The 17,770-nt window shown below is 46.5% G+C and overlaps 1 protein-coding gene across 1 annotated transcript; it reads left to right on the forward strand.

The window, feature by feature from the left end:
* Positions 1 to 400: 400 nt before the first annotated feature.
* Positions 401 to 14,226, forward strand: LOC308486430 (snaclec subunit B-like). The gene is made up of 7 exons (XM_081023274.1): positions 401 to 480; positions 1,448 to 1,580; positions 5,534 to 5,642; positions 6,484 to 6,699; positions 8,237 to 8,334; positions 9,583 to 9,729; positions 14,019 to 14,226. The coding sequence occupies exons 3-7, from the start codon at positions 5,540 to 5,542 to the stop codon at positions 14,127 to 14,129; spliced, it is 675 nt and encodes a 224-aa protein (XP_080879400.1). The 5' UTR covers positions 401 to 480; positions 1,448 to 1,580; positions 5,534 to 5,539; the 3' UTR covers positions 14,130 to 14,226.
* The last annotated feature ends 3,544 nt before the right edge of the window (positions 14,227 to 17,770 follow it).

Consider the following 17,770-nt stretch of genomic DNA (forward strand, 5'->3'; position numbering starts at 1 on the left):
CCAGCCGCCGCCCAATTGCCGCTGCAACAGCCAATTGACAGCAGCCTTTGCCGCAGCCACCAATCACCCGCCCAATTGCCGCAGAAAAACTCCTGCTTGCGGCAGCAACCAATTCCCCCATCCCCACTCTGCACTGTCCTTTTATAAAATGACCCCCCATTTTTGACATTATTTCATAAGAAAATACCCTCGTCTTATACACGGAAAAGTACGGAATGTCCTTTGGATCATGGAGACATTTCCTTCTAGCCAAACATTTCTGAATCATGAGCATCTGATGTGATGGATAAGGCTGACAATTTTAGGGAACATCATAACTCAACACAAAGTGAACACTGTTCTATAGCATAGATCTCACAATGTATTCTGAGGGTCATAAGGTCATTGCGCCATCCTATAAGAAAGACTCTTTCAGATCTCTGTTGGAATTTGGGGTTTTCTGTTCACTAGCTCTGAACACTGTATTGGTGAGCTTTCTTGGTGAGGAAATGTTTCTAAAAATGTTTGTAGAAGAGTGTAGAGATTAAAACAAGGGTCAGCAAACTTTTTCAGCAGGGGGCCGGTCCGCTGTCCCTCAGACAGTGTGGGGGTCGGACTATATTTGTAAGAAAAAAAAGAAGGAATTCCTATGCCCCACAAATAACCCAGAGATGCATTTTAAATAAAAGCACACATTCTACTCATGTTAAAACATGCTGATTCCCTGACCGTCCGTGGGCCGGATTTAGAAGGCGATTGGGCCGAATCTGGCCCCCTGGCCTTACTTTGCCTACCCATGGATTAAAATGAAGAAAATGGCACATTCTAGGAACATTTAGAAAGGTGAGCACAGTGGTACCTCAGGTTATGAACGGGATCCGTTCCGGAGGCCCTGCCGTATCCCAAAAATTCTGTAACCAGAGGATCACTTCTGCTCACATGCGCTGAGCTGCAGAGCGTTTCTGCGCATGCGCGAGTGGCAAACCCACTTCCAGGTTTGCCGCAGCCGTAACCCGAAGATTCCGTAACCTGGAGGTTACGCAACACAAGGTATGACTATTGCTGACCCCAGAAGAAGGGATGTTTCCTCCTAAACACTCTGGGAAGCCCAAGAAGAAACTGGGTCAACTCATGAGTGTTCACAATTAAGCTGGAGATGAAGGAAAACTTCAGGGGCTTTGCAGCATCTATCATTTGAAAAACTAATTTGTAAATGAAGGCAAAAATAAAACAATGGTTTGATGGAAACAGCCATCACCCTTCAGGAAGTGCAGGATGCTGGGAGCCAAAGAAAAGCTCAGTGGACCAGTGATCAGAATTGAAAGAAATGTCCCAATCGTTTATGTCTGTCCTGTCCAGAACTTCAGCTTTTAATATTATATTCTCCATGCACCCTACACCAGTTCATTGGGAGTTACTGGTTCACAGGTCACTGTTCACCTGGAAAAATAAACTGTTGTTCTAATAGGTTGTGACTGATGACTGCATTGCCAGCACATGCCTCCCCCTGACAGTCTCTGTATACAGAAACCTGTGCAGAAGGAACAAAAGTTTCCCTTGCCCTGGACAAGTTAATTGGGGAAAGGCAGTGAGACAAAGAGGTAAGTAGTTCTCTTTGGCTTTGCTAATCTTTCAGAGGCTCTCAGTGGAGGCAAATGCACATGAGAAGTTGGAAGGGAAATGGATGGGTCTCCGTCGGGAGGACGAAATAAACTGTGGCTGGGTTTGAAATTTGCAGGGTTTGCTTGCCAACAATCATGGATTTAAAGAATCGGGGGGTTGGAAAACATCGTTTGATCCAACCCCCTGCAGTGCAGGAGTGTTAAGTTTTACTATATCAGTTTCAATGTTATATAATAGATTTATTAAAAAGCTGTAGTTATTCGATTGCAATTCCTCCCAGGTGCTTGGTTGGTGAAGATTGGGTTAGAAATATCATGCATGGATGTAGAAGTAAGGCAGGGCATTTAGACGGCACAGCAGAAGTCACAGAGGAAGAAAAGGGGGGTTGCTACTTAATACGCTGCTTTAGAAGGTGGTTAATAAATTGGTTGTTGTATTATTATTATTGTTGTTGTTGTTGTTATTATTATTATTATTATTATTATTATTCATTTCTATACTGCTTTATGTTTTTAAGAAAAACCTCAAAACAGTTTACAGCATATTAAGCATTAATAAAACAATCCAGAATCAAGCATTTCTGAAGAAAGTCAAATATAAAGTATACTGTCAAAGCAAGATAGTTAACAGGACAATAAACTATTACCTTAAAGATTTCAAAATAAAGGAGGTCAACTACAGAACACTTATTTAACACAAAACAAAGTTAACACACAAAGAATTCTTTAACATTTCAAAAGAAAGCATTGCTAAGTGAAGTCAAATATAAAATGCACATTTAAAACAGCATAGTTAACAAGAGAATAGAATGTTATCATAAGCACGACACGGCTGTTTGCCAGGCACAAGAAGATAATCATTAGTAGTAGTGATATTTTTATTGTTTCTCGGCGTTTCTACCAAGTCATGGCTAATACTTGTTGGGAGACAAATTTTCTCTCTCTGAGCCATCATTTTAAAAAACCTGCCTAACCCAAAGGCCAAGATCACATATTGTGGCGGTGAGTTCCATAGGATGATTGTGGGGTGCTTGAAGGTGTGCTTGCTTTGGTCCTAGAAAACCAACCCCTTTGTAAGAGAGGAAGAATAAATCTCTTTATACCCTCTCTGCTCATTGTTCACAATCTCTTAGTAGCCTGTCTAAACTAAAGATATATTTTTTAAAAATCAGCCTCTCCGGTGCTTGGACCTCCTAATCCTCCTGTTGGTGTTGTTATGTGTTGGTGGGCTAAGAGCCATAGCAGAGCAAATGGAGAGCTGTAGAGAGCAACTGACTGGCAAAAGTGTGTGTGGCGGAGGATTATGTTTTTATTTATTGCTTTTTTAAAACCCCGCCTTTCCTCCATGAAGCTGCATATATCCTCACAACAACAGCCTCTCAAGCCCAAGCACGCCTGCCCTTTGGAACTTCTTCAAAACAGCAATGATACCTCCAAAAAGTGGTATAAAACATATGCATATTCAAGCATAAGTTCTTCTTAAATATAGAATTACGATCAGAGCCAAAATCAAAGCTCTGTCTCTCCCATAGCCTGCATCCAGCCTAAGACTATGCAGCTCCATGGAGAGGCACCAGGATCACGTTCTTATGTTTTTTGTGGCGTCCAGAGAAAGACTAACAGGAGATTTGCAACTGAATCCCTTCACATGATCTAAGGTTAAACACTCACTTGACTGTTAGCAGAGAACACCAGCAGTTAGTTATCAATCTGTTAGAGCTCGGAGAGAGCTTCAGCGTGCTTCCATGGAATTTCCCAGTGTCAAACCCTTCACCAATATATATACAGGTTTCTCCATTTCAGGGGTGCCAACTTGAATAAAATATGGTGGGGGCGTAGATATGCCCTGCCCTGCATAATTGATCACATGATGCAATGCTCACACACCATTTGAATGGGAATGCCCATCAACTTTAGGGGGGGCCTGGCCCTCTCAAATATTTCATTGTGGAGGTCGAAGCTCCCAGGGCCCCTTGGAGTTGGCTCCTACGCTCCAAATGTGTAATTGAGCAATTATAAACAACCCCAGGAGGGGGAAGTGCTCTTATGCTCAAATTCTGCATCCTGTTTCCCATAGGTTGACTACTGTGAGAACAGGGTGCTGAGCTAGATGGATGCTCTTATCTGTTCAGGTAAATCACTGCCAGTAGATCATTGTACAGTAGAACTTCTACTTAAAACCGCCTCTGCTCGCGGATGTTCCAGGTTGCGACCGCGGCAAACCCGGAAGTAACCGGCAGGTTTGTCGCCACTCGCCGTTTGCGCATGCGCAGGAGCGGCGATTGCCGTTCGTGCAAGCGCACAACGGCGTCTCTCCCAGTGTCCCGTTTCGCCCTAAGGACGGGCCTCCGGAACGGATTGTGGTCGTGAGTAGAGGTTCCACTATATACCGTAAATTTCGCTCCATAACACGCAGATTTTTCCTCCTAGAAAGTAAGGGGAAATGTCTGTGCGTGTTATGGAGCGAATACCTACAGAATGCCTACAGCAGGGGAATCTGCTGCAGTCGTGAGCAGTCCGTGGCTCGCTTTGAAACAGCAAAGCGGGTGTAAGCGGCTCCTGTCAGTTAGCGGAGCCGTGGAGGAGGGAGAGAAGCAGAGCAGGAGTTGGCTGCTTTAAAACAACCCCTGCTCTCTGTCCCTGCCTGCAGTTTTTTGCTGTCCGATTTTGGATTAGCCACTGTAGGGGCTGTGTGTGTGTGTGTGTGTGTGTGTGTGTGTGTGTGTGCTTGAGCTATCGTTCTCCTCCTCCTGCTTCCCCTTCACTCTCCCAGCGCCCCTGCGACTTTAGAATTGACACTCTCTGTGTCTCTCTGTGTGTGAGGGCTCCTTCTCCTTCTCTTGCTTCCCGTTCACTCTCCCTGCGCCCCTGCGCTCTCCCAGCGCCCCTGCAACTTTAGAATTGACACTCTGTGTGTGTCTCTGTGTGAGAGAGATCGTTCTCCTTCTCTTGCTTCCCGTTCACTCCCCCAGCGCCCCTGCGACTTCCAGCGCCCTGCGACTTTAGGGCCAGTTCTCTCTCTGCGTGTGTGTGTGTGTTTTGACCTCACTGCGCTTGTTGGGGGAGAGTGTTGGTCGCAATTTTTCTTGATTTGTCTCAGAGTGGTTACTATCGTGGTTTCCTTGCCAGGGAGGAGGGAGAGATGCAGAGCCTGCTTGTTCTAAAGGAGCAAAGCTGGAGAGGAGCCTCTCCTGCATTATTAGCAGCATCCTTCTCCACACACCCCACACGTGCTCCTTGTCCCTTGAGTGCTTTTCCTTCCCTCCCCACTTAAAACGTGGTTACAAAGCACGGATCCACATGGATCCTCAGGATTTTTGCACTGGGTCACCCCAAATTCACCATCAGATCACCTAGCATGTCCATGGCTACAGCCTGCACCAAAAAACACACGCGCCCACTGTTTCATGGAGCCGCAATGGCGCAAAAACCTGGTTACAAAGCATGGATCCACATGGATCCTCAGGATTTTTGCATTGGGCTACCCCAAACTAACTGTCAGATCACATGTCTGTGGCCACAGCATGAACCACAAAAATCATACACCCACTCCACTGTTTCGTTTAGAATATTTTTTTTCTTGTTTTCCTCCTCTAAAAACTACGTGCGTGTTATGGTCAGGTGCGTGTTATAGAGCGAAAAATACGGTAGTCTCTTTGAAGCATGGATTGGGGCTCCCTACCTAGTTGTTTATTAAGCAATGCCACGGACACATTCAGCACATCATATGCACGACTAATTAATGTTGGTGGTATTCATTTGGAATGGAGGTAGCTGGCTTCGTATTGTAGTACCTTACAAGGATGTGGTAGGATTTTTACAGCAGTTCTTCCTGCTTAAGTCAAAGAAAATGGCTACCCTCAGCAATGCGGCTGAATATAGTTGCATGAGCACATGAACTTTTCTACCAACCCTTTCCCCTTGCTCTCTAGGTACATATGGGGCCTCTATCACATAAGTTCGGACTTTCTCTTTTGAGGCTCCTGATCATCTTCCACGAAGATATATTCTGCCTGGGACAGGCCAACCATGAGGGCTTGGGTTCGTTTTGCTTATATTTTGTATTTCTATATTGTTATTTTATGTTGCGAAGCACCCTGAGACCTGCGGGTATAAGGTGGTATACAGGAGGAGGAGGAGGAGGAGGAGGAGAATATATATTTCCATAGCTACCAGTTCAAACTTTCCCTTCTGAAACTAGCTGGTAGAACCAGCCAAGTCAAGTTTTGTCGTTCCTCATTATATCTCCCTTCCTTTGACAAAACAGGAAAGTGTTGACCTCAAGAGTCAACTAGCTTCATTTTTAGCTTATAATTAACCAGCTCAACTATCTGCTTTGGCCAAGCATGGCAACTACACGAATGTTAGACTATTACGTTTTGCAGCCGTAGAAATCCATCTCTGGTCCCCTCCAGCTATCATTCCTGCTTTTGCGATCATGGAAGTCCATCTCTGTCCCTAGCTCCAGTTTCAGGCAGCTACAATAGTTGTTGTCACCCTCCAAGGCCCTTCTTCATGTGCCCCTTCCATGGAAGGTTTGGAAGGTGGAAACACAAGAACAATGGGTCTTTTCAGTGGTGGCTCCCCATTATTGGGTACTCAGACGTTTTGGCTCCCGAACACCACAAACCCAGAAGTGAGCTTCCTGCAGCCAATCAGAAGCCGCGCTTTGGTTTCTGAACGTTTTGGAAGTCAAGCGCACTTCCGGAACGGATTCCGCTCGACTTCCAAGGTACGGCTGTAATAAATTAAATTTAATAATAACAACTGAATCAAATTTCTCCTCCGTTCTTTGCCCTGTGTGCCTGAAAGAGCTTGTAGATGCCAGCTGTTGGCGAAATGAGCCCTTCCGAAGAGCCCAATGTTTTGCTTATTCTTACAGAGAGGGCTTGGAGATCAAATGATGAAATATATGCTGCTCCACCTCAAAGCTCCATGAAGGACATTATCGATCGCATTGCGAAGGTAGAATTAAGACTCTCCCAGCTGGAAAAAATTTCCGCAGCCTTTCGTAAAGAAATAACGGGATTGCAAAGGAATAACAATGTGTTGATGGACAAAATAAGTAAAGTTGAAGACGGCTCAAAAGGTGGCCAAGGTTAGTCTGCTAAATTTTGTTGTTGTTTAGTTGTTTAGTCATGTCCGACTCTTTGTGACCCCCCTGGACCAGAGCACGTCAGGCACTTCTGTCTTCCACTGCCTCCCGCAGTTTGGTCAGACTCATGTTTGTAGCTTTGAGAACACTGTCCCACCATCTCATCCTCTGTCGTCCCCTTCTGCTTGTGCCCTCCATCTTTCCCAACATCAGGGTCTTTTCCAGGGAGTCTTCTCTTCTCATGAGGTGGCCAAAGTCTTGGAGCCTCAGCTTCAGGATCTGTCCTTCCAGGGAGCACTCAGGGCTGATTTCCTGAAGAATGGAGAGGTTTGATCTTCTTGCAGTCCATGGGACTCTCAAGAGTCCCCTCCAGCACCAGAATTCAAAAGCATCAATTCTTCTGCAATCAGCCTTCTTTATGGTCCAGCTCTCACTTCCATACATCACTACTGGGAAAACCATAGCTTTTACTATACGGACCTTTGTTGGCAAGATGATGTCTCTACTTTTTAAGATGCTGTCTAGGTTTGTCATTGTCTGCTAAATTTATACAGGACGTTTTAATGGGAGATGTTGGAACATAAAATATGCTGTGCTAGATATCAAGAGGGGTCTCCTGTTCAGTCTTTATTGGATGAAATGCAGCAAGGCTATGGCTTTAATTGCGTGGCGAGTTCCCGCCCCCACAGTGGAAATAATGACTCATGACACAATTATTAAAGTTAATGGGTAAATAAGGCCACAACTTTATTGGTTACAGGTGATGAGCGGTATTGGCTTAGGCATTGGTCCTAACCGACTATATCCGGCTTCAGCCTGTCCGCTTGAAGTCTGGGAAGGGTTAACCACCAGTAGGGGGAGTCCTGCTGATGCACATCAACCAGGAACTCCCCTGGGGTCACCGTTAGGGGGCGTGCCTTAGGCCCTCACCTCCCCAGGCTTCGGACAGGGCCACGCCCCCCGGAATCCTTTATCAGACTACCCTTCAGTATGTGGGACAGGTGATGGCACTTCCTCCCCTCTTCCATCTACAGAACAATACCAATGCCTAACCACCAATACCCAGAAAGTTGTGACGATTTGCTATGAGGTAGGCAAAAACCAAGTGGCTGGTGTCAATTTTCCAAGTGGAAAAATTCCTACCAGGCCCCTCAATGGCGACCAACCAAGGTCCATAGCAAGGTCAAGGAATAATAATAATAATAATAATAAATTTTATTTATATCCCGCCCTCCCCAGCCAAAGCCAGGCTCAGGGCGGCTAACAACATGAAAACCTTATAGGGCGGGAGGGTGGAAAAAACAGGAACTGCTGGCAGGCGGGAAAGAGGGAGATCCCTGGCCGCGTCCTGCCTTAAATAGGGCAGACCATGCCCCCAGAGCCAGCCAATTTGCTGGCTAGAGGATGACGCGGCCGGGAATCTCCCCAATCTCACGGGGCTGGGCTGTGAAGCCCACAACTCCACCTCCTTCGAAGGGCGGAAGTGGCTTTGTTGGGAAACAAACCCTGCTTCCCCTCTGACCCTCCTTTCCTTCTCCAGTGAAAGGCTCAGGAGGCCCCTGCCCCGAAGACTGGTTCTCCTTTTCCCGATTTTGCTATAAATACAACAAGAACCCAGAATCTTGGAACAGAGCAGAGGTAAGGCATGAATCTTGGAACTTCTCCACACCAAATCCCTAAGCCCCTGTCTTTGCTGCCCAACTTGCATTGCATGCCAAAACTTATTTCTCTGATGATCTTTAAGCTACAATCAAAACCACACTCTTGGAAGCCATGAGATCCTGCAACAGGTGAACCCCTTTTCCTTTGGTAAAAACCTTGGCCAAGCAAATGTACCCCAGGATCAAAGGGAGGGAGTAGTAGTCGAATTGTGCAGTAGTAATTGAAGAAAACAATGGTTTGTCCATATGGTAAGGGCATATTGTCATATTGGCAGTGTGTTTCCCCCACATTTTGTGAATCTTTGCACTTTTGTCCATTGCCTGTATTTATTTTCCCCAATTCGAACTATAAAATGGTGGTTTTCTTGAGTCAAAATGAGAGTACTCCTAAATAGTTTTTTAGAAGGGGGGGGGAAGCACTTCATATTGGTATTCATTATTGATTACACACACAGAGAGAGGGCTTTTTATTAAGGTTTATTTATATGGGACTATGGTAGCTGCTAAGGACACGGGTGGTGCTGTGGGTTAAACCTCAGAGCCTTGGGCTTGCCGATCAGAAGGTCGGCGGTTCAAATCCCCGCAACGGGGTGAGCTCCCGTTGCTCGGTCCCTGCTCCTGCCAACCTAGCAGTTCGAAAGCACATCAAAGTGCAAGTAGAGGTACCGCTCTACTTGCATCAAAGTGCAAGTAGAGGTACCGCTCAGGCGGGAAGGTAAACGGCGTTTCCGTGCGCTGCTCTGGTTCGCCGGAAGCGGCTTAGTCATTCTGGCCACATGACCCGGAAGCTGTACGCTGGCTCCCTCAGCCAGTAAAGCGAGATGAGTGCCGCAACCCCAGAGTCGGCCATGACTGGACCTAATGGTCAGGGGTCCCTTTACCTTTACCTATGGTAGCTGCTAGCCAGAAAATATAGCGGAAGGGTTCAGGAAATGAGAAGGGATGTTGCTAAGTAGCAATAAATGACAATAATCCTCACCAAAACTAGCTGGTGCCACAATTTACTTCCTTTCCCTGCTCCACTTCTCTCCCTGCTCCATTGCTCTTTTACGGTAAAATGCCGGTTCAGGGAAACTTGGCAGGGGTTTGTGTGACCTCTCCTGTTATCCCTCAGAAGTGATTGTTTGTTCAGATGCACAGAAGGAATAAGAAGAACTTTGTGGTATTCACGAGGCGACCGTCTGTTCGTTGGGCTAACCGACTCCTTTTCCTCGTTCTCTCTCAGGCCAAATGCCAAGCCTACAGCCCAGGGGTGCATCTTGCCACCATTGCCAATCATGAAGAAATGGCCGTTGTGGCCAAAGAACTAGCTAAGCGCGTTCAACGTAAGCATCAGGTCTGGATTGGGATGCGCAGGATGAAAGGTGGCAAGGTGAGTAGAGGCAGCCTGCAATTTTTGCTACTATCCTGGGGCGGTGCGCTCAGGGGCGGGGCAAACCACCCATAGGGACGGCACGGCGCGTGGGGGCTGCGCTGGTGGTGGCGAGCCTCCTGAGTGTGCAACAGTGGCGAGCCTCCCGGGCGTGCGCCACCGCCAGCAAGCCTCCTGGGGAGCGCTGCTGTGGCGAGCGTCCCAGGGAGAGCGGCACAGCGATGTCACCCCCCACCCTCAGGGATGAAACCCAGGGCAGGCCGCACCCCCACACCCCCTTCCTCCGCTAATGGTGCTCCTGCCACTATCCCCTCTTTGGTATGAATGTTAGAGGGACAGAGGTCCTGGCTTCCTTTACATTTGGCATCTTGTTTCATTTTTCTGCTTTAAAACAAACAAATTATTTAGTTTTTCAGATTTTACCAATTTGCAAACGGTTATCAAACAGCCAACAAAGAAAGAGAGTTTCCGGAGAGTCTCCTGAACTTCCCTCCTCCCCTTTGTGGGTCCTTATATTAACCTTTTCCTCCTGCATCTCGTCTATTAATCCAGATCTATGCCATCTCCATGACACCCAAAATTTAACAGTAAACTACAAGTGTTATTCCAATCCTACTAATAATTTTAATTGTTTACAATGGTTTTTAAGGTAAATTAGATATTTTCCCTGCACACTCTGTCCCTTTCCCCCACCTCCCGCAAAAGCCCCCTTTTATCCCTCCTAAAAAGAATAAAGACACAAAAGTCTTCTTTTAAAATTATTAAGAATTTAACTCACATCCAGTTCACGGTTGGATCCCTGAAGACAGGTTTTAGCTTAGAGCAGGCTTCCTCAACCTCGGCCCTCCAGATGTTTTGAGACTACAGCTCCCATCATTCCTGACCACTGGTCCTGCTAGCTAGGGATCATGGGAGTTGTAGGCCAAAAACATCTGGAGGGCCAAGGTTGAGGAAGCCTGGCTCAGAGTTACAGAAGAGGGTTAGAGTTCATCCTGTATGGGAATGAGCCCGTGTCCTGGTGGCTAAGGGCCAGCAGACAGCAAAATACATCAGTATCAAGAGAACATAGCATCAAGAGAAGGGAGGTGGCTGTGTGACTGGCCCTTTTATGGGGTCTTCCGGGGTCATGCCCACCTACCTGGTCACACTGAGGATGTGACATGAAGTCCTCCTGGCTGTGGAATAACACCCTCCTGTGTGTCCACTCTGGGCAAACAGGAAGTGTTGTACTTGACTAATAATAATAATAATAATAATAATAATAATAATAATAATAATTTATTATTATATTATTTTTAATTTTTATTTATTGTTGTTGTTGTTGTTATTTATACCCTGCCCATCTGGCTGGGTTTCCCCAGCCACTCTGGGAGGCTTCCAACAAAAGATTAAAAACACAATAAAACACCAGTCATTAAAAATTTCCCTAAACAGGGCTTTCTTCAGATGTCTTCTAAAAGTCAGATAGCTGTTTATCTCCTTGACATCTGATGGGAGGGCATTCCACAGGGCGGGCACCACCACTGAGAAGGCCCTCTACCTGGTTCCTGGTAACCTCACTTCTCACAGGTAGGGAACCACCAGAAGGCCCTCAGAGCTGGACCTGATGCTGAACGATGCGGGTGGAGACGCTCCTTCAGGTATACTGGGCCGAGGCTGTTATGCTTATGTTACACCCCACACTGTCTCCATTCCATGTTGGTGAGACCATTGCCCGCCTAATATTTCCCCCAAAACTGACTATTGTAACTCAGCAAATCCTTACATACTTTGGAAGTCCATATGGGTTTTGTCTTGTCTTTTACTTGGGCAGAGCCAATGAAAGAGTCTGAGTCAGGGATGAGGAGGTAGAATTGGACGGTGCTGCTTTTTCAAAAAGACACTGACCCTTTTGCTATCTCTGCAGTTCCCAAGGTGGAGGTGGGCAGATTTTGCGTCAGCTGACTACATGCCTTGGGCAGTTGGGGAACCGCACGCTCGGGAAAAAGAGCACTGTGTAGCGCTGCATGCTGAAAGTAAGGAGATTTGACCACCTTGGTGGGGTTCAGAGAACATTTCTTCTTAATTTCAGTCTTCCAATTCTTCTTTCCTGCCCTCCCTATTAAGGCAACCCTTTGCAGATATGCACTGTATAGCAAGCACAAGCTTCCCCGCATAATTCAGAATGTTCTTGGGTAGCTGCATTTGAAAACTGGGATTTTGAATTGCAGCAGGAGAGTCCCATCTCAGAGCCAGCCAGCTGACAAAAAGAGGTGTGGCAACCCTAAGTTTTCAGGGCAGAGTAGGACTGGTTGTGTAGTCCACAAAACAGATTAGCAGTCACACAGGGCTTGTCAGGCTGGATCTAGACACGTCGAAGAAGCATTTCAGTTTAAAGCATAAATTTAAACAGGGAAAGCAGGTAGAGACAAACAGGACTCCACATCGCAATCTGATGGCAGGGTGTTATATTGCACATACAACACATATAAATCACTTTTTTTTTTTACCAGTCTAGCTGAGTCCTCAGTTGCAAGAAGAGCTTTATTTGAACCAGGACACAGTCTCAGAACCTGTCTGCCATATGAGAAATCTTACTTACTCATATCTGGCACCAGTGAGGACTTCCTTTTCCCATGCTTGTAAGGTAAAGGACCCCTGGATGATGAAGTCCAGTCAAACATGACTATGGGGTTGTGGCGCTCATCTCGCTTTACTGGCCAAGGGAGCTGGCGTTTGTACACAGACAGTTTTCTGGGTCATGTGGCCAGCATGACTAAGCCGCTTCTGGTGCAACAGAACACCGAAACCAGAGCAGCGCATGGAAACACTGTTTACCTTCCCGCCCGAGTGGTACCTATTTATCTACTTACACTTTGACGAGCTTTCGAACTGCTAGGTTGGCAGGAGCTGGAACAGAGCAACGGGAGCTCACCCCATCACGGGGATTCGAACCGCTGACCTTCTGATCAGCAAGGCCAAGAGGCTCAGTGGTTTAGACCACAGCGCCACCCGCTTTGAAATGAAGCTTTGTGTGTGCAGCACACCTTTTCTCTTTGGCAAACTTTGCTGTATTACTAATATTGCAGAGATCCCAAATTCTGATATAGCAGGGGTGGCCAACTCCCAAGAAACTGTGATCTACTCAGAGAGTTACAGACTGCCAGTGATCTACCCCATTTGGGGGGGGGGGGTTCAGAGGTTCAGGTCATCAAAGTTGGGGGTACAGAGCTAAAATGTTGAACCAAAGTAGGGGATCCAAAGTTGTTGAGCTTCTTTGTGGGGAGCCTGTGATCTACCACAGGTGTCCTGTGATCTACTGGTAGATCACAATCTACCCATTGGATGTGCCTGTGATATAGCATGTATACCAGATTGATTGCCACTATTGATTTTAGATTGAAAATCAAAGGGATCAGATATTAGATTTTCCCCCGCCCCCATCATTTGGCAATTGCACCACCAATGGTTTTTTGTTTTGTTTGTTTATTTGTTTGTTTTTAAGAAAAGCTGTTGCCAAAGAGCAGAGCTCATCCTTCAAAGTTTTCTCTGCCCTGTGCTCTGGGTGGCATATATCAATTTTCAGTTCAAGAATAAAGGGGAGTCTTCATCAGTCCCTGTCATCTGGCACAGCTGATCTTGCCCATAGTCCTCTCCTCCAGCAGAGCCGAAATTAGAGGTACAAGCAGGGCAATTAAATGCTCGATACTTCAATAGTACATGCACACACCCACACCCAGATTTTAATGCACCTCTAAAAGGGATGTGGGTGGCACTGTGGGTTAAACCGCAGGGCCTAGGACTTGCCGATCAGAAGGTCGGTGGTTGGAATCCCCGCAACAGAGTGAGCGCCCGTTGCTCAGTCCCTGCTCCTGCCAACCTAGCAGCTCAAAAGCACGTCAAAGTGCAAGTAGATAAATAGGTCCCGCTCCAGTGGGAAGGTAAACGGTGTTTCCATGCGCTGCTCTGGTTTGCCAGAAGAGGCTTAGTCATGCTGGCCACATGACCCGGAAGCTGTATGCCGGCTCCCTCGGCCAATAAAGCGAGATGAGCAACGCAACCCCAGAGTCAGTCACAACTGGCCCTAATGGTCAGGGGTCCCTTTACCTTTTTAAAAGACTAAAAAAGAAAAAAGAAACCTGCAATGTTTAAAGAATTTGGAAAGTTCCTTTTTAAAGGTTTTTCTTGAAAACGCTATGTGCTCTCATGTGTGAACCACATGATTCCATCTGTATCACTTTACCAGCTGTGATAAATAGCACTGTTTCAGTAGGGAAAACCTGGTGACATTTCTTTCTGATTTCTTCCAGACCTTGCTCTATGGAATGATAATAAGTGTGAGGAAAAGTTTCCCTTTCTGTGCCGATTTCCATTGTACTGAGTGCAGCAGTTTGCCATGGCTTTCCAAACAGCTTCCATGAGCCCCACACGTTGAATAACAGGGTTGGCTTCGAGTCCTTTCCTTCCATGGGGGCCCAAGCCATTGTCCTTGCTATGTTCCAGCACCTTCGCCTCTTTCCTGCCTGGCCTGTGTGTGACACACCGACGAATAAAATCTCTTTCAAGCACATATGTGACTCCGGTTTTGTCTCTGCCTCCTTGAATCTAGTGATGGCGCTGCTGCTAATACTGGCTTACAAAAGTTCTGGCGTGTCAGGCTGAGTCTCAGTGTGTTTCTGCTTGACGGGAAGCTTCCCTATACACTCCTGATTTAAAACGTTAAGGAAAGGTTAAGGAATGGTTTTGGTAACTATATGGACTCAGGACGTCCTACTTTTAAGGTTCATAACCCATTATTAGGGACGCGAGTGGCGCTGTGGTCTAAACCACTGAGCCTCATCATAATCTCATGCGGGCGATTATATATATTTAAAATTCCGATGTCTTTCGTTATTACGACTGACCCATTTTCATACTCATTAATGTCTCCCAATAGCCTGTTTCATCTGTCTACAAAACAATTCAAGATTAATCACAATGGCTGTGCCAGGCACCAGGCAAGAGCATTCCTCTTCTCCCAGGCCTTGGTCTAATTTATGGCCTTTTAAATGTGTTGTGTGGGATGCAGGTGGTGCTGTGGTCCCTGCTCTTGCCAACCTAGCAGTTCGAAAGCACGTCAAAGTGCAAGTAGATAGATAGGTACTGCTCCGGTGGGAAAGTAAATGGCGTTTCCGTGCGCTGCTCTGGTTTTGCCAGAAGCGGCTTAGTCATGCTGGCCACATGACCTGGAAAAACTGTCTGCGGACAAGTGCTGGCTCCCTCGGCAAGTAAAGCGAGATGAGTGCCGCAACCCCAGAGTCGTCCGCAACTAGACCTAACAGTCAGGGGTCCTTTACCTTTTTAACCCAATATTAAAACATGACGCGGAGGGATGCAGGTGGCGCTGTGGGTTAAACCGCAGAGCCTAGGGCTTGCCGATCAGAAGGTCGGCGGTTCGAATCCCCATGACGGGGTGAGCTCCCATTGTTCGGTCCCTGCTCCTGCCAACCTAGCAGTTCGAAAGCACGTCAAAGTGCAAGTAGATAAATAGGTACCGCTCCAGAGGGAAGGTAAATGGTGTTTCCGTGTGCTGCTCTGGTTTCGCCAGAAGCAGCTTAGTCCTGCTGGCCACATGACCTGGAAGCTGTATGCCGGCTCCCTCGGCCAATAAAGCGAGTTGAGCGCCGCAACCCGAGTCGGCCACGACTAGACCTAATGGTCAGGGGTCCCTTTACCTTTATACCTTGCTTAAGGATTGTATATGGTGCACATCCTGAATTGGATCCATATGATAGGAAGGAACCAGTAAAGAAATTTGTTACAAACATTACCACTGAGCCTGTTGCACTCTGCAGCAGTGGAAGTGTGCAGAAAAATCGCCTGGTTTGATCAACTCATCAAGGACTTTGGGTTGATGAGAAAAGAACCTGTCAACTTGCTAGAGGACAATCAGAGTTGCATAAAGCTGACGCAGAGTGAGCAATTTCTAGCCAGAATGAAACATATTGGAGTCAGGTAACATTATATATGCCAGATGATCCAGGATGGACTTGTGGAATTATCTTATTGCTGCACCGACGAGATGACTGCTGACATCCTGACAAAACCCTTACCAAGAGAGAGTTTCCAGAACCTACGTATCAAACTGGGACTCTGGGTGGTTGATTGAAGTTATCTACATTTTTGTATGTTGTATTTCATAGAATCATAGAATCATAGAATCATAGAGTTGGAAGAGACCACAAGGGCCATCGAGTCCAACCCCCTGCCAAGCAGGAAACACCATCAGAGCACTCCTGACATATGGTTGTCAAGCCTCTGCTTAAAGACCTCCAAAGAAGGAGACTCCACCACACTCCTTGGCTGCAAATTCCACTGTCGAACAGCTCTTACTGCCAGGAAGTTCTTCCTAATGTTTAGGTGGAATCTTCTTTCTTGTAGTTTGGATCCATTGGTCCGTGTCCGCTTCTCTGGAGCAGCAGAAAACAACCTTTCTCCCTCCTCTATGTGACATCCTTTTATATATTTGAACATGGCTATCATATCACCCCTTAACCTCCTCTTCTCCAGGCTAAACATGCCCAGCTCTCTTAGCCGTTCCTCATAAGGCATCGTTTCCAGGCCTTTGACCATTTTGGTTGCCCTCCTCTGGACACGTTCCAGTTTGTCAGTGTCCTTCTTGAACTGTGGTGCCCAGAACTGGACACAGTACTCCAGGTGAGGTCTGACCAGAGCAGAATACAGTGGCACTATTACTTCCCTTGATCTAGATGCTATACTCCTATTGATGCAGCCCAGAATTGCATTGGCTTTTTTAGCTGCCGCGTCACACTGTTGGCTCATGTCAAGTTTGTGGTCAACCAAGTCTCCTAGATCCTTTTCACATGTACTGCTCTCAAGCCAGGTGTCCCCCATCTTGTATTTGTGCCTCTCATTTTTTTTGCCCAAGTGCAATACTTTACATTTCCCCCTGTTCAAATTCATCTTGTTTGTTTTGGCCCAGTTCTCTAATCTGTCAAGGTCGTTTTGAAGTGTGATCCTGTCCTCTGGGGTGTTAGCCACCCCTCCCAATTTGGTGTCATCTGCAAATTTGATCAGGATGCCCTTGAGTCCATCATCCAAGTCGTTGATAAAGATGTTGAATAAGACCGGGCCCAAGACAGAACCCTGTGGCACCCCACTAGTCACTCTTCTCCAGGATGAAGAGGAACCATTGATGAGCACCCTTTGGGTTCGGTCAGTCAGCCAGTTACAAATCCACTGAGTGGTAGCATAGTCAAGACCACATTTTACCAGCTTCTTTACAAGAATATCATGAGGCACCTTGTCAAATGCCTTGCTGAAATCAAGGTCATCCACTGCTGAAATCAAGGACATCCACTGCGTTTGTCTGAGAAGGGGTATGTGGGATGTAAGAATCAGGTGCAGTCAAACACAACATGGCTAGAGTATACATGAAGGTTATTTCAGTCCTCCAGCCGGAACTTCCTGCTTTCAAGGACTAAGACAAAACTTCCTGCGTGTAGCTTGAGATGAGCGTGGCCTCTCCTGAAGTAGAAAGAACCAGAACCACAGGCTGGCGACCATTCTTGTCTCTCTTGCCTCTATTGATGCCATCTTAACAACAGCACTACTAAGATGCACCCTTGGCTCCAGGCCAAGAGAAGAAAAGGGGAGGCTTTCTCCCATAAGGAGATAGTCACCACATTTAAACTATGTTCTAACCTTTTAAGTCTGCCTTCTGGGAACCTTTGTGTGAACAGATGATTACTTGTGAGTAACTTTTATACTTTACAGGATACTGTGTAGCGTCTTATTTTAGGAGGGATTAAACAGGGAAAATACCAGGAAATATTTACAGAGACTCTAACGAGTCTGAGGAAGCTATCTGCTGTGCGTGTGTTTAAAAAAAGGGGAATGTTAGCTCTGCTGATTTTGTTGAACTTGTAAAGACAAATTGGGGTAGGATATCTTAGACAATATATCCTCCCCCGCATCCCTAAGCATTCCCACAACTATTGCATCTGCGTAATAAGATATTGTTTTTGTTTGGACCGCCTTGCTCAGCAGCATGGCAAGTGCA

The sequence above is a fragment of the Podarcis pityusensis genome, assembly GCF_964106645.2.
Source record: "Podarcis pityusensis genome assembly, chromosome: 10".
Lineage (NCBI taxonomy): Eukaryota > Metazoa > Chordata > Lepidosauria > Squamata > Lacertidae > Podarcis > Podarcis pityusensis.

Excerpts from the sequence above, each read along its gene's own strand:
- LOC308486430 (XM_081023274.1), top strand. The coding sequence starts at position 5,540 with ATGGGGCCTCTATCACATAAGTTCGGACTTTCTCTTTTGAGGCTCCTG. Across the intron at positions 6,700-8,236 it reads CGGCTCAAAAGGTGGCCAAG|TGAAAGGCTCAGGAGGCCCC; the intron begins GTTAGTCTGCTA and ends TTCCTTCTCCAG. Across the intron at positions 9,730-14,018 it reads GCAGGATGAAAGGTGGCAAG|ACCTTGCTCTATGGAATGAT; the intron begins GTGAGTAGAGGC and ends GATTTCTTCCAG.